The following is a 13,823-nucleotide window of genomic DNA, read 5'->3' as shown; positions in this document are numbered from 1 at the left end:
CCCTTAGAACCACGGGCTATGTTTTACTCCTGGTCCACGCGAGTTAACAGTACAACTGAGTGGCTCCAGTACTGGGACTAATGGCCACACACTCAGCACATGGGACAACAGCAGCATTGCTCGGGGTCCACCTCATGCTTTTACTGTGTCCACTCTATTTGCTCGGCCGCTCGCTTACATAATTTGTGACGGCGCGTGTTCGGCTCCACATGACACCGAGTGGATTGATTTAGATTCTCCACGTGTCATGAGCTGCGTTTGTAAGAAGAAAAAAAAAAGCTCGTCGCCGCCTCGTTTTTCTCCTCAGCCTCTAATTACACAGTCCCGATGTCCTGATGAACTCCTCTCCCGAGGGCCACGGGGACTTCGCTCGCTGCTCCGTCGTCATTGATCCATTATGAACCAGTTCATGTTTTTCCCTTCGCTGACTTCTGTTCCCCTCCCGGGCCCGCCCTGCCTCATCAATGATTAAAATGATTAAGAAGGTGGGAAAAAATCTGAAAGTTGATTAGCTTTGATTATTCACCAGAATTAAGCAGGAGGCTGTACGGCGGCCCTGGGCCCAGACGTGTGCGGCTCCGCATGGTGATGGTGTCATTAGACAGGAGGAGGCCGCCGAGCTGCGATGTGAGGCGCGAGCTGGGTGTTTTATGCGTCTGCTGCGTGTGCTGTTGTGTATGCGCGTCCACATCCTGTGTGACAGAAACTGAGCTCACCTCTCCTGCGCGTGGTGAGCACATCCAGGGCCATGCAGTAGGCTCGGGCAGCCTGGCCGTACTCCTCCCTTTGGAAGTGGAAGTTCCCCCGCTCTCGCTTCTGGTTCCCGATGCGGATGCGGTCCGCTACGGGCAGAGTGAGCGGGTCCGGCTTCTCTCGGGCGTCCAGGAGCTGCAGTTGGTAGAGTAAAGGAGCCCAGGCCGGGATGTCAGGCTCTCTGTGACAGACAGACAGACAGACAGACAGACAGACAGACAGACAGACAGACAGACAGACAGACAGACAGACAGACAGACAGACAGACAGACAGACAGACACACACACACACACACACACACACACACACACACACACACACACACACACACACACACACACACGTGAATGAGAGTCAGGCCTCAGACAGATGTGCTTGAAAAGCCTCCGAATAATCACTTTAAAGCATTCACTGATTAATGATCAATGAAATCCACAAACCTGAGCTCTGTAGCTCAGACAGGATTAGGAAAATAACAGATCACTAAATATCCTCATCTTCTCTGCAAACATCTTAGTTTACATTGTATCCTGTTGTCTCCATTCTGAATTCTGGCCCGCTTTAAACAACAAACACCTACTCCAGAGTGCTGTCCCTCTCCTGCTGCTGCTACGTGTTGTGTTACGCAGCTGCTCCATATGTGAACACGTTTACACTATGTTAATAGAACCACGCACAAATTCAATATTGTAAAACACTAAAACAAAACTAAAGATCTAAAAAGCTGAAGTTTGTGTCACCGTCATACTAGATGAGCTTTGAATATCAACGCAAGGACACTGAGTTGGGTTTCTGATGGTACATGTTTTTTTTGTGTGTTTTTTTTTACAAGCCGTGGCAGCTGCTCTCTGCACAGATCGGATTTCAGCGCGTCCAGCAGCTCCCCACACCTTAAAACCAACACCTTTAAAGACGTTGGAGCGGCCCTGCCTTATTTAAACAGACAAGAATTTGAAACGGGTGTGAACCCGTGAGCTGCTGATGGCTTCAGCTTACCCAAGGGTCACTCACAAGGAAAGTTAATTTGGTTTTCAATCATCTGGCCCCTGCAACCACAGGACGCACAATGGTCCATTATCAGCCAGTGTGTGGAAGCTCAGATTCCTGGTGTGTGGCAACGTTTGGAGAAGCTTATTTCAAAAGGGTCTTAATTATGGACACTATGAGAACAGAGAGGAAAAGAGACGTGTGTGTGTGTGTGTGTGTGTGTGTGTGTGTGTGTGTGTGTGTGTGTGTGTGTGTGTGTGTGTGTGTGTGTGCGCACTTTTCTAAAACACAGAAGAATATTCAAACTCAACTACTGTAAATAAAAACTTTAAACCAATACTGTAGGAAGCAGCACTTTTCTGTAAGATGCAAAGTGACGGCAGCGGGAGTTGTATCAGGTCATGAATTATTCACACCACCGTTGTGGTGAAGACACAGTTTACGTCCAACAGAACGAGTTGTGCGCTCAGTGACCGCGGGGCCGAGTCAGCAGGTGGGATCAGATTACAGCCCCTTTTCACCTCTCCTCTCCAGGGAGCTGGTGTTAATGTTCCAGGACGTACAGGAGCGAAAGCCGCGCTCCGGACTGGGTGAAGCGCTGCCCGTTATGCAATAGGTGGAACCGGGCCTCCGCGGCATCTTATAGCGGGACGCGCTCCCGCACAGGCCGCGTGTCAGCTGGAGGCTTTAACGGACGCTGAGGAGCAGCGGAGATGAATACAGTGGATTCATTCATAAAGAACATGCAGCACATGCAGCACAAGCCGGGGCCTCACGCGACCGCGCCAGAGACCCGACTCCAACAACGTGACACCGTCAACAAACAATCCGCTGCACATTTTGTACTGAGCGCGAGCAAACAGTGCTGGAGCTGTTATCTGACCATGATACACGTTTTTCAGAGGGCTGCGTCTTCACAAACGCTGCGTCTTCACAAACGCTATCGCAGGGAGTGATTTGGAAACAGTGACGACTCCAACATTCAAACCCAGTCATGGAGCTTTTGTTCACTTCCTGTCTCCAACACCCTCAAAAGGTTATACAAAATAAACTTAGAAATAAAATATATTTAAAATATTATGATTATTATATTATTATAGTGTTATGATTATTGTCTGTTGTCTGTGACTGGGGGTGCTGAACTGAAGCGTGTTTGGTTTGTAAATAGCGCAGCAGACTTACTGTGTCGTTCGATATTGATCTCTGCTGTTCATGAGGCTCAAACAGGACACACTGAGAGCTGGTGATGAGGCTGAGCTGCTTCCTGAGCCACAGCAGAGCATAATGAAAACTAAATGATCGATTAGCATATTCTCTCACTCTCTCATACGCACACACTCAGGTCAGTGATTTCTGCCTAAAACACTGAGGTCTGTGTGAGCTGAGCTTCCATTGTTGTCATCGTGGGCATTAAACACAGTCAGCATGACTGGAGAGCTGTCTGCTGTAATCTGAGAGCGCGGCGCTGACAGATATATAAGGTCTACGGTGTCATGTGGGTGCTCTGCTGATTAGCACCACATCAGCGAGCTCAGCCAAAGAGCCCCTGGGGTCTCTCCCCTGCGGCCGCCGCAGCCACGAGGAAAATACACCCCAGAAACCAATCAGTTATGACGTTGGACTTCCTAAGTTCCACGGCGCTCACAGAAAGCAGCGACACCTGAGCCTCAGTGGAGCAAAGGTCGGCGAGGGCTGTGAGCAGCCGGAGGCTCGAAGATACGAGACGTCTGCTGACGCAGCAGTTCCGACAGCACGGACGCGGACGCCTCGACTCGTACACATCGACTCGACGTTTACTGCTGGTCGCCTAGGAAACCATGACTAACAACCCCGTCAAAGAGCTGGTTAGCAGTTATAACGGGTTTATTGGTCACGCACCCGTCTGCGCTGGCGTCATCCCGCCCTTTAACTACACGGGTTCTGCTTTATTTGCTCAGCAGGACTCGTTCATTTATACAGAAATGCATTTTAACGATAATCATAACCGTATATTAACCATAAAGCCACAAGCATCAGAGAGTTAGCGTAAAAAGATACAGATGTTAGACAAATCCAACTCCCATCAGTAAATAAGCCTTTTTAAAGCTGTTACTTGTCCAGAGGTCGGTGAAGGTCTGCGAAGCTTCTCCTTCATCCAGGTCATGTTTGCAATAGAAAGCAACAGGGCGCAATGTGATTTTCTCCTGCTAAATAATTCAATAAAAGGCTTTGTTGCTCATACAAATTTCACCGTGCCCTTCCACGGCCACAGCATTCGAAGAGGCGGAATTAGACAAACATCTGATGTACATTACATGTGGAGCCATTGTTCCTGGAGCAGCTGTGCTTTCAGGGGTTGACATTTGTGTGACATTATTTCTGCTGCGGGGACGGTAAACGGATCAGATTAAGAGGAGGAGGAATGTTTCCACTCGCGTGAGCGACGTGTTAAGGTCGACCACACGCCCCCCCCCGTGTCACAGGAAGCCGCGCGTTCGTTAAAGATGAATTCGATTTGTGCGCGACGGCTTCGCCAGCTCCCTCATTAGGGCTAGTGCAGGTGAGTCACCCTCTTATCTGTCACCCAGACCCCTCGCCGTTATGAATGAAAGCAAGCGCTCCCTCCGAGGGAAAACAGTGGTCACTTTGACGTCACGCGCTCCATTTTAAATGATGGAAAGGCCGGCCGTGTGCCTCACGCTGGTTTCTATGGTTACAACCTCAGATGCTGCACTAATACGCCGTAATAAATGTGGTGTGCGGCTCGCATGATAATACAAAATCCAAGAGGATTTATGGGGTTGTTTATCTTTGGGAGCGGTGAAAACAGGTCCACGCCGCCATCACGCGCCGTTGTGTCTGTTTCGACTCTTGGACGGACACGCGGCACCAGCGCCGCCGCGCAAAGGAGCTTAGCTTTAATCCCGGCGTTGGTGAGACGTCACAGCTGTTTTTCCTCGCCGGTTAGTTTGCAGCGCGCCAGCCTCCCGTTACAGTCAGAGATGTAGAAGCGAGCGGCGCGAGGCCTTTCAGCCGCGCTCCATCCCGCTTCATTTCCTCCCGCAGCAACGAGCCCCGTGAAAGCGGCGCTGGCCGGGATCAAGGGCAGCTACCGCCTGCATCCCGGCTGCTGAGCTCCTCAAACGTCCCCAAATAATCTGCAACAGGCTTCCCGAGCTTGTTAAAATGAATCCGCGGCAGCTCCAGGCTACACGCGGGGCGCATAGTGGGGTTTTATTAGCGGGGATGTGTTCAGAGCAACGCGAGGATCCTTCGGTTACGCAACTTTATTAAATGTGCTCCAAGTGGAGGTGGTGCAGGACGTAAACGAGTTGAGCGCAGCAGGAGGCGTGAGATGGTGAAGATGTGTAAACGATGAAGCTACTACCTGTTCGTACGGCGACTAATGAGCAAATTCAGGTCAAATTCAGTGTCAGTGTTGTTGAAGCCACCAAACACGCGGACGGACTCGGGCTGAAGCTGAGCAGGCGTTTTCAACAAGTGGCACTTTGACCAACACACGCGATAAAGCACAAAGAGTCAAAACCAGATTTAGAAACGTAGATGTAATATATCAAGGACTTATCAGGCGCTTGTGACAGAAGCGTGAGCAACCCACTACACCAGAGACGTGGAACAAAGGCGATGTGAACGTTTAAGGTGAGTGAATCTTTTAAATCAATAAACATATTTACACATGATTATTATGTCAAATTATGTTCAAGTGTAACTTTAACAGTTTAATTAATTCCAATGAGAGTTGGGAGCTCCACCTCAGTGCGGTGAGCGAGGCAAAGCTTTCAAACACCACCTTCACCTTCAGCACCAGTTCGACTCCCAGGTGAAGCAGGACCAGCTTCCACCTTATGCAACGCGGTGAAATCTCTCCCAGGTTAACGCTCTGATGTTTAGCACTATCTAGATGAAAAAAGTTCAAAGCCGTCGGTCTTTGTTGGGCGGATGAGAGAAATCAGCCTCGCACAGAGGCACCTCGGCAGAGGTCATTATCTCCTGCATCAACGCCTCTTATCCCGGCTTTGACCCTGAACGCAGCACGACCGCGGCCCAGCGGCGGTGTCGCATGCGGCCCCAGGGACGAGGCTCAGTTTCAGTGGACTCCCCGTGAGCTACACGTACAGCGCTTGCTAGCAGCAGTGACAGGTCGGCGCTTTCCGCGCGCAGACGCTGCGTCTACCGACGATATAAAAGCAATCACTGCCAGTTTTGGATTTCACGTTTGAACTTCAAAGCGCTCTAAGTTACAACTAATTCTAAGCGAGGAGCCAAAAACCGTAGTCTTTGAAAGATGAAAGACGTCCTCTTTCATTACTGCTGCACCCCCACGTCAAGGCCTTCTTCACTGGACACATGACGCTTGCGAGCCTAAGTTGTGTTTCCCGTCATTTGCATTCACATCAAAGCTGGATTTTGTCCGGAGAGTTCAAATTTGAGCCAAAAACACAGGCGCGACATTGATTACGTTCCCACAGAGTTGCTGTCTGCCTCCCTCGGCGCCTGTGACCACAGCTTCCTGGTAGGTCGATAAATGTCATAAAGAGATTCCGATCACAAATTAATTTGCCTTATAAGTCCGAGCTGACCTGTGTGCATGCGCTGAAACGCGATAACTCCCACCGAGAAAATGTCACACTTTGTGAATATATCATTTGGCAAATTGAGCCCACACCTAAAAGCCAGCGGGTCTCATGCTCCCGCGCTGCTTGTGAAGCTTCAAAAGCAGCTGCTGTTGCTCTACACAGTCGCACCTGGTCTGCGCTTACGTGATGCCGGACACACGAGGAGAAATGTGTGTAACGTGACAAAGAAACAGAGCTGCTTCATAGAGATCCAGCTTCTCCTCCGTCTGCAGCTCGTGGACCACAGTGGGACCAGCGACTCCATCGACTTGACCTGACCACAGCCAGAGACACGTCTTTGTCGAGCATGAGCGAGTGTGTCTTGGCTTTCGCCATCCGGAACGACGGTTTGACACGTTACAGCAGTATAACTAATCCCATCAGCGCTGTCAAACAACTGAGACTGCTTCATTTATAACGAGATCTGCTCGGTTGATCCCTTAAACACTGCACATCTGATTTCGATTTCGCAGAGTGGATGTCAGAAGGAGTCTGACTGTCATTGACTTTGAGACGAATATTTTGAAAACACTGTGTGCATGTGTGTGTGTGTGTGTGTGTGCCTGTGATTTGTCTGCTGCATACGACTGATGACGGAGCAGTGACGTCCCTCTGAGATGAGTCACACTTCATGTTCCTCTTCACTGTCCACACACACACACACACACACACACACACACACACACACACACACACACACACACACACACACACACACACACACACACACACACACACACACACACACACACACACACACCTTTCACCATCTTTTTAGCAGGCGACATCACATTGGCCTCATGACTCACATACAGTGTTCTCTCCATTCAAATCATATGATAAGTCCAGACCTGCCACATGCTGCATGTGTGTAGCAGTAGGTACTGTACAGTAGCAGCGTGTTCCTCCAGTATTCAGCACCGTCTGCCTGCGTTCTGCTGAAGCTACAAATGAGCACCATGTACAGTGTGAGGCGGCTCCATGACTTCTGGTGTGTGCGTAATCGCCAGTGTTGATGGTGCGTCAGTTAGAAATGTGTGTGTTAAGAAGACGTGGGACCTGGGTGGTCCTGGCGGTCAAAGAATACCAGAGGCAGTCTATGACGAAGGAGACTGAACGAGTACACACAAATCAGGGGAGTCAAGGTCGGAGCCAGCTCACAATAAACCACCTTGTGTTGTTAGTTTTGGTATTTCTCCTTTAGTTTTGATTCAAAAGTCCAGGCAGATGCGTCACAGGCTGCTTTCGTAAACACAACACAACTTGAACCCGTTCTGCCGAGTCGTCAGTTCTTTGCCACGCTCCATTAGTGTGCTGTACTGTATCTCTGGCTCAGGTCGAAGAGCGGTGGCCGGTTGGAAAGATGCAGGTGGGCTGAAGGTACGGTCTCACGTGAGTCCGGCCCGTGTGCGTACCGTTACACAACGGCGTCCAGACAGAGCTTGGGACGAGCGAAGCAAGGCGGAGACCAGAGGTGACGGGACAGCGGGGACAGATGTCACCTTTTATAACAGTCCAGACATTTACAATGAATATTATCCAGCAAACAAATATTTAAACAGCAAGAGTTCACATAATAAGTTGCTCAGATTTACTCGCCAAGTGTTCAATGAGCGGATTGATTCTACTGGTGTGTACACTGTAAATATGAAGCCGGAGCCACGCAAGCAGGGGATTAGAGATTCAAACAGTCGGCGTGCGTGTTGACTAAGAAATGCAATTAACTTCACACAAATCACAACAAGGATGTGACTCAACACATCTGCCGATACGTCAGATTCTCACTTTCCCTGTTCAGCAGGGGGTTGACAGCTTCGTCTTCCTCTGACTGCATCTCCACCTGTTGACTCGTCCTGTGACGTCTGAGCTGATCTTTGGCCTTTGTTGGTTCTGTTTGTTTACGGTGCGACGATCACATTGATGTCCAATGTGAGCGTCAACCAACATCCTCTTTGCCCTCATCTGTTTGTTTGCGAGCGTGGTTACGTGGAACTCCTATAAACCAGGAATAAAGGCTTGAAGAACATCACTAAATGTAACGCTTCAGAACAAAAGCTGATGTCAGTTGAGAGTCACTGAGCCATCGGTAGCCTCTGACAACAGAAAGCAGAAGTAGGCAGCGCTACGTCACAACCTGGGCTGTGTCGATGAGGGAGATAAGCCAGCAGCGGTGGGGGTGGAGGGGGGTGGGGGGGAGGTAAACATCCCAGGAGATTAGACGAGGGACGTACTGTTCAAATAACAGAGTGGTACAACGCTGCTGCGCCACCAAAACACCAGACTGTTCAGATTAACACACAGGCCACATGTTCCCGATGCCCGGCTTCAAAACAAACCGGAGCCGCGCGGCTCCGACCGCCACTAACCCGATCTTATCTGCTGCAGCTACAGCCACCGGTGCTCCCGGCTCGGGGGGTGCGGCCTCGGCTGAGAGGCGCCGAGGCCAAAAGTCACAGTCCGACTCGCGAGCAGGCGTGTGGCTGGAGCCTCCGCCGACGCTGCCGCAAAAGGAGCCACTTTGCCTAAGCACACGCGGCCTAAGAAAAGAACCGGCCGGGGCCGATCGCTGTGGAGCGTCTCAAAGGTCACATTATTCATTTTGCCCAGGTGGCTCCGCAGAGTGAGTCACCCCACCTTCAGCGCGGTCAACAGGCTGACGTCTGCGCCGACGCGGGAGGAGCGAGTCCGAGTGACGGACACCGGTGCGGCTCCGCGGCGGGTGAGTCACTGCACCCGTCTCCCGGCGAGGACCGGGCAGAAAGAAAGCAGAGCCGCCCGTCGGCTGTCGCGCCGCTCTGACAGGAACGGCTGGAGCGCGTTAAGAGGCAATGATCACGCTGAACTCTGCAGAGGACGCACGCTGGGAGGTTTCCCCAAAAAAAGACACCACATAAAAGGACACGTTGCTTTTTTCTGCCTTGATTCGCCCTCATTCAGCCTCGATTCCGCTGATCAAATGTCTGGTTTGGCACTTTCCCACGCTGCCACATCGGTCTGAGATCCATTCCCGGCTGGATATGGGTGTGCCTCTGGGGCAGAGAACAGGCCGGTGCACTCGCCAAGTTCTCCCAAACGAATATTCACAAATAGACCGGCTACGGATCCGCTTACAGGCTGCAATTACATACTTGCCCTAACAATCGCCAGGCTGTGCGGGTCACAACACAAAGCCCTGCCACTGCAGTCGCAGCGTGGTCGCGCGTTAGCGTTTCCCCCGGGTTGAGCCGCTAGCGCTGACCATTCGCCTCTGTCAAAACGGGGTCGCATCACGAAGACGCGCGGTCGGATGAGGTTCAGGATGTTCTGCTGAGCGTTGGGTTGCACAAACGCATGCACGCGAGTGCAACTTCCTGGGGGACGGTTCCGTTACAAACCTATGTCCACATTTGACCTCAAGATTGGAAAACGTCCCAACTCTCACCCGCAGCCAGACTCTAACTGAACTTACTGGCTTCTCCTCTCTGGTTCGTCCCCTGCTGTTTCATTAGCAGCTGTTTGTTTAGTACCTGATCGTCTGCTACTGTTTACTTTTTATAATGTTGTCATTCGTCGGAGGCGTCCGCCCGCGGCGACAGACGGGTTGGTCCCGCTGACGTCGCGATCTTCGGACAACCTGTTCCAACTCCTGCTTCTCTGCATCATCGTCTGCAATTTGTCAGTCGCCTGTAAAATAGGAGTCGGTCACCAGGTCCAACCAGGTCGGGCGCCTGCACGCGTCCAACCTGCGCGTTGACGCCGGTTCTATTAAAACCCAACCGCCGCGCTTCACAAGAACGTCACGTCACAATCGGGCACATTCTTTGCACACGTGACTCGGGACATGCCGTTCGAGCACATTGTTGGGAAAAGTGTTACGACAGCGTTTCGCATTTCCCCTCACAGGTGTTCACTTGTCAAATGAGTGGGAAGCTGGAGCGAAGCCTGAGTCCAGCTAAAAACATCTGCATCTGTCCACACTTTGCACATTTCTATTACTTTGTACTGTTTAGGTCAAACTAGCACGACTCTAAACAGGAAGTGACTCAAACAATGCATTTGAACTATTGTGTAATAATGTGTGAAATAATCATGTCAATCATAACTAGCACAAGCTTCCCACTTGCAAACTAACGCCACATGAGTCCATGATTAACTCGCTGACAGTGTCCATCTGGACTCGGATTACGCTATTAATTTAACTGTGACACATCCCAGTGGTTTAATTAACTCCACTTCGGGCGTGTGCTACTGAGGTAGTTCTTCACCGTGCCAAGAGTAAAAGTATGCCAGCACCTCCACTGGCAGCTCCGTGGTTTAAGCTTCTGTTTGCGTTTGACTGCCAGCCAGCGTAACCTCACCCATAAAGGCTTGCGTGGCGTTTATACGTACAGCCAGGAACCCGCGGATGCTCTGAGAACAATGGACCCAATGCCGATTCCACTACGGTTGCATTTGGTGAAGGTTTGATCAAATGCAGGCAACACTGAGGCAGCTGGTGATCATGGGCTCCTGAACGTGTTAGCTATCCCATAGCCACCTGCTCGCTAAGGCCATGCAAGTCGTGTCTAAACAGTTAACTCTGCAGGGAATAATTTGGACTCACGCTGCGTTACCTGTGTAAAGTCAAGCACGATGAGGTCCTTTCTCACACGTGCTTTAAAGTCACATGGGAAAAATGTCCTTGTTTCTTACGGCCAATTTAGTCCCGAGGTGCCGGTGGCTTGTAATCGGTGAGGCACGCTGATTTCACCTCCCTCACGTTCACCTTGTTCTGGATTTACGGCCCTGATCGCGTCAGATCCTCCAGCCAGCGCACGCCGAGCTGCGCAAGCGTCCTGTCCGGGCGGCTTTAAACACAGCTCTGATAAATAACTGGACTGCTCTTAGTGCCGCTGCTTGCAGCGGGCGACTGACAGAGTTCAATCAATGCATCTGTCAGAAAACAGAGCGAGGCTAATGACATTCTCCCTCGCTGGCATTGTCTTTTTATGGCTCCGACACGCTGAGCCTGTCAAATCCACTTTGAACCATGATGTCTGTCACTGCTGGCTTGTTTTTGTCACGTATAAGCCTAAATATTTTTTTTTTATGTAATGTATTTTTTAGGTTTTATACAAGTATGAAAATATTATAGTAATCATAATTTACAGAATGTATTATCGTCACTAGGGGTAAAATTATATATAGAGCAATGAACAATCTGAGTGAATCTCATTCAAAACCGGACTAAATTTACCCCACGGCGACACAGCCCTAATCAGCTGCACCACAACAATCATTAGCTGACTCCCCACCCGCTTTTAGCGACCGAGGGCGAGACTCTAGACCTCAGAGTCTCCTCTCAGACGTCTCTCAAAGCCCATGTTTCATCATCCCCCCCCTCGCAGAGTTCCTTAATGCAAACAGGACCTCACACGCAGTGCATTGAGGAGACGGAGGCAGAAAGGAGCACGCGCTGGAAACTGTTCACATTTTAACTTTATCTCAACAATAACAATGTTCGGATGAATCACATTTTCATTAATGGGTGTGAAGCACATAAACACTGAACAAAATGACATTATATCTGTCATAGTTTTAAAAACATTGTGATCATAAAAGCATGTATTTTAAACATCATTTCAATAAATCACCGCGTTGCATTAATGCCTCATTGTCACGTGCTCTGGTTATCTGAGGTAAATATTAAAACAATAGGTTTTGAGCGGCGACACACCAGTCTCCTGTGTTTACCCTAGCTCTTTAATGGTGTAAAGGTTATAAACCTAAGCCACGGGCCGTAATGCAAGCGCTGTCCTCCCATAGGTTAGAGGGTTACGAGCGCAGCGCCGATAGGCCGACTCTGAATGGTGTCAGGACGGAGCCATCTGCTCCTGTTTATGGTTCATTAACCCCGCTACCCCTGGATAACCAGGCCGCCCTCACAGCAACAGGTACAATAGGCCGTGACTCCGGCGCTGGGATTAGACTCGGATGGAGCGAATGCACCCGGCCAGGTTTTGTGTTTCTGCATCAGCGTGAGCTGTAATTTACGCGTTCGCTGTCAAGCGACGGCGCCTGCATTCATCTCTTACCTTCCCAGAAGTCCGTACGCGTACTGAGAATCTGCCAGCAGTAACGTGATCTCGCCCCTCTGCATCGACAGGACGCACTCCTCCAGGGCCTGCAGGTGTCAAAGGGCACAGCATCATTACTCAACGGGCACTCAGGCATGGCTTCCCCTACGCATTTTAGCGGACTTTCCTTAAATGAATGTATTCTTTGCATACGGAGAGCACGTCACGCAGCTTTTCAGCTACACCATCTCCATTGGCACACAATTACTGGATGTATAGCTGTAAAACCTTACAGGTCCCTGCACACTGGACATGAATGTCATGCTTACAGTATATTGGCTGCAATGAATTTTTATTTACAGTTTTATGTTTCAATAATGTGTTTTACGACCTACCTTGATGTTGAATTAATATTCTGACCAGCATCACCTACACTTTGTGCTTTATATAAGGGGTCATCCTGCTGTTTCTATCTGCACAGTACATGTACACACGTTGTCTGAGAAGCACCTGGGTTACGTCCCCCTCTCCGATCACAAACACAAGCTTGCAGTCCTTCTCCACCACAGTGCGGTCGTCCAGGACACACTGCATCTTCACGGTCACTTCCTGGCCCCAGGCGGGTCGCGTGGCCTGCGGGGCCCCGGGCTCGAGCACGAGCTTCCTCAGCAGCCTGTCTTCTGCGTGAGGGAGGAGGAGAAGGTCACGTCGGAGGAAGCGAGGTTAATGTGCATGTTGCTGATCAACGTGCGCTGGAGCTCCGTCACTTTCCTTCAACTGTCACGTCCAAACTTAAAATCTACTGACCTAAATGTGCTCTGTCCTCACCTGTGATGTCCTGCCAGTCTTCTGCCATGAACAGCTCCTCAAACGTGGACGAGGTCCACTCCTCTATGGGGTGATCTGGAAAGAGACTCTCGGCTGACATGTCCCTTTCCAACACATTATCCTCTGCTGATGGGTCTTGAAACCGTACCATCTTCCAGCTGTTGGTTTTTTTCAGTCTCCTTGGCTCTTGTTGCTTTGGGCTCTTTATCTCGGCGCTGCTGCTCTCTCCGGCGCAGCGCTGCGTTTCATCCTGCCCTTTCCTTTGCAGCTCGTCACCTTCCTCAGCGGGTCCACAGGGCAGCTCTGTGTGATTGCACCTGTCAGAAAGCTCAGAAATGGCCTCGCATACCGCAGGCTCTGTAGGCTCCACTGCAGGGTCTTCATGCTCCTCACAACATGGCTCTGTTTCCATTTCACGACAGACAGCGACGGACACCATCTGCAACAGCCTCTAAAACAGGATGATCCTCCTTACTGAGCAAATGTTCCACTTAGGTGCAAGTTAGAGGTCTGTCTGGCCTGACTTCTGCAGCCTACACCCTGGAAAAGCAAAATAATATGTCTGTGACGCAATATTTACAAAAAGTATCCATCCAATCCATG

At 50.4% G+C, this 13,823-nt stretch overlaps 1 protein-coding gene across 1 annotated transcript in view; it reads right to left on the bottom strand.

Annotated features, from left to right (window-relative positions):
- Positions 1-13,823, bottom strand: part of fkbp16 (FKBP prolyl isomerase 16) — a 43,726-nt gene that overhangs the window by 2,381 nt on the left and 27,522 nt on the right. Inside the window, exons 2-5 of the mRNA XM_029154879.3 lie at positions 13,221-13,760; positions 12,903-13,072; positions 12,411-12,499; positions 717-934 (exon numbers count right to left, since the gene is read on the bottom strand). Of these exons, the coding sequence (XP_029010712.1) occupies positions 717-934; positions 12,411-12,499; positions 12,903-13,072; positions 13,221-13,659 (916 nt within the window). The 5' untranslated portion in view covers positions 13,660-13,760. The remainder of the gene's footprint in view (positions 1-716; positions 935-12,410; positions 12,500-12,902; positions 13,073-13,220; positions 13,761-13,823) is intronic.

This window comes from Betta splendens, chromosome 6, assembly GCF_900634795.4.
Source record: "Betta splendens chromosome 6, fBetSpl5.4, whole genome shotgun sequence".
Classification (NCBI taxonomy): Eukaryota; Metazoa; Chordata; class Actinopteri; order Anabantiformes; family Osphronemidae; genus Betta; species Betta splendens.
The sequence above is the reverse complement of the archived record's forward strand: the minus strand, read 5'-3'. Positions and strand labels throughout refer to the sequence as shown.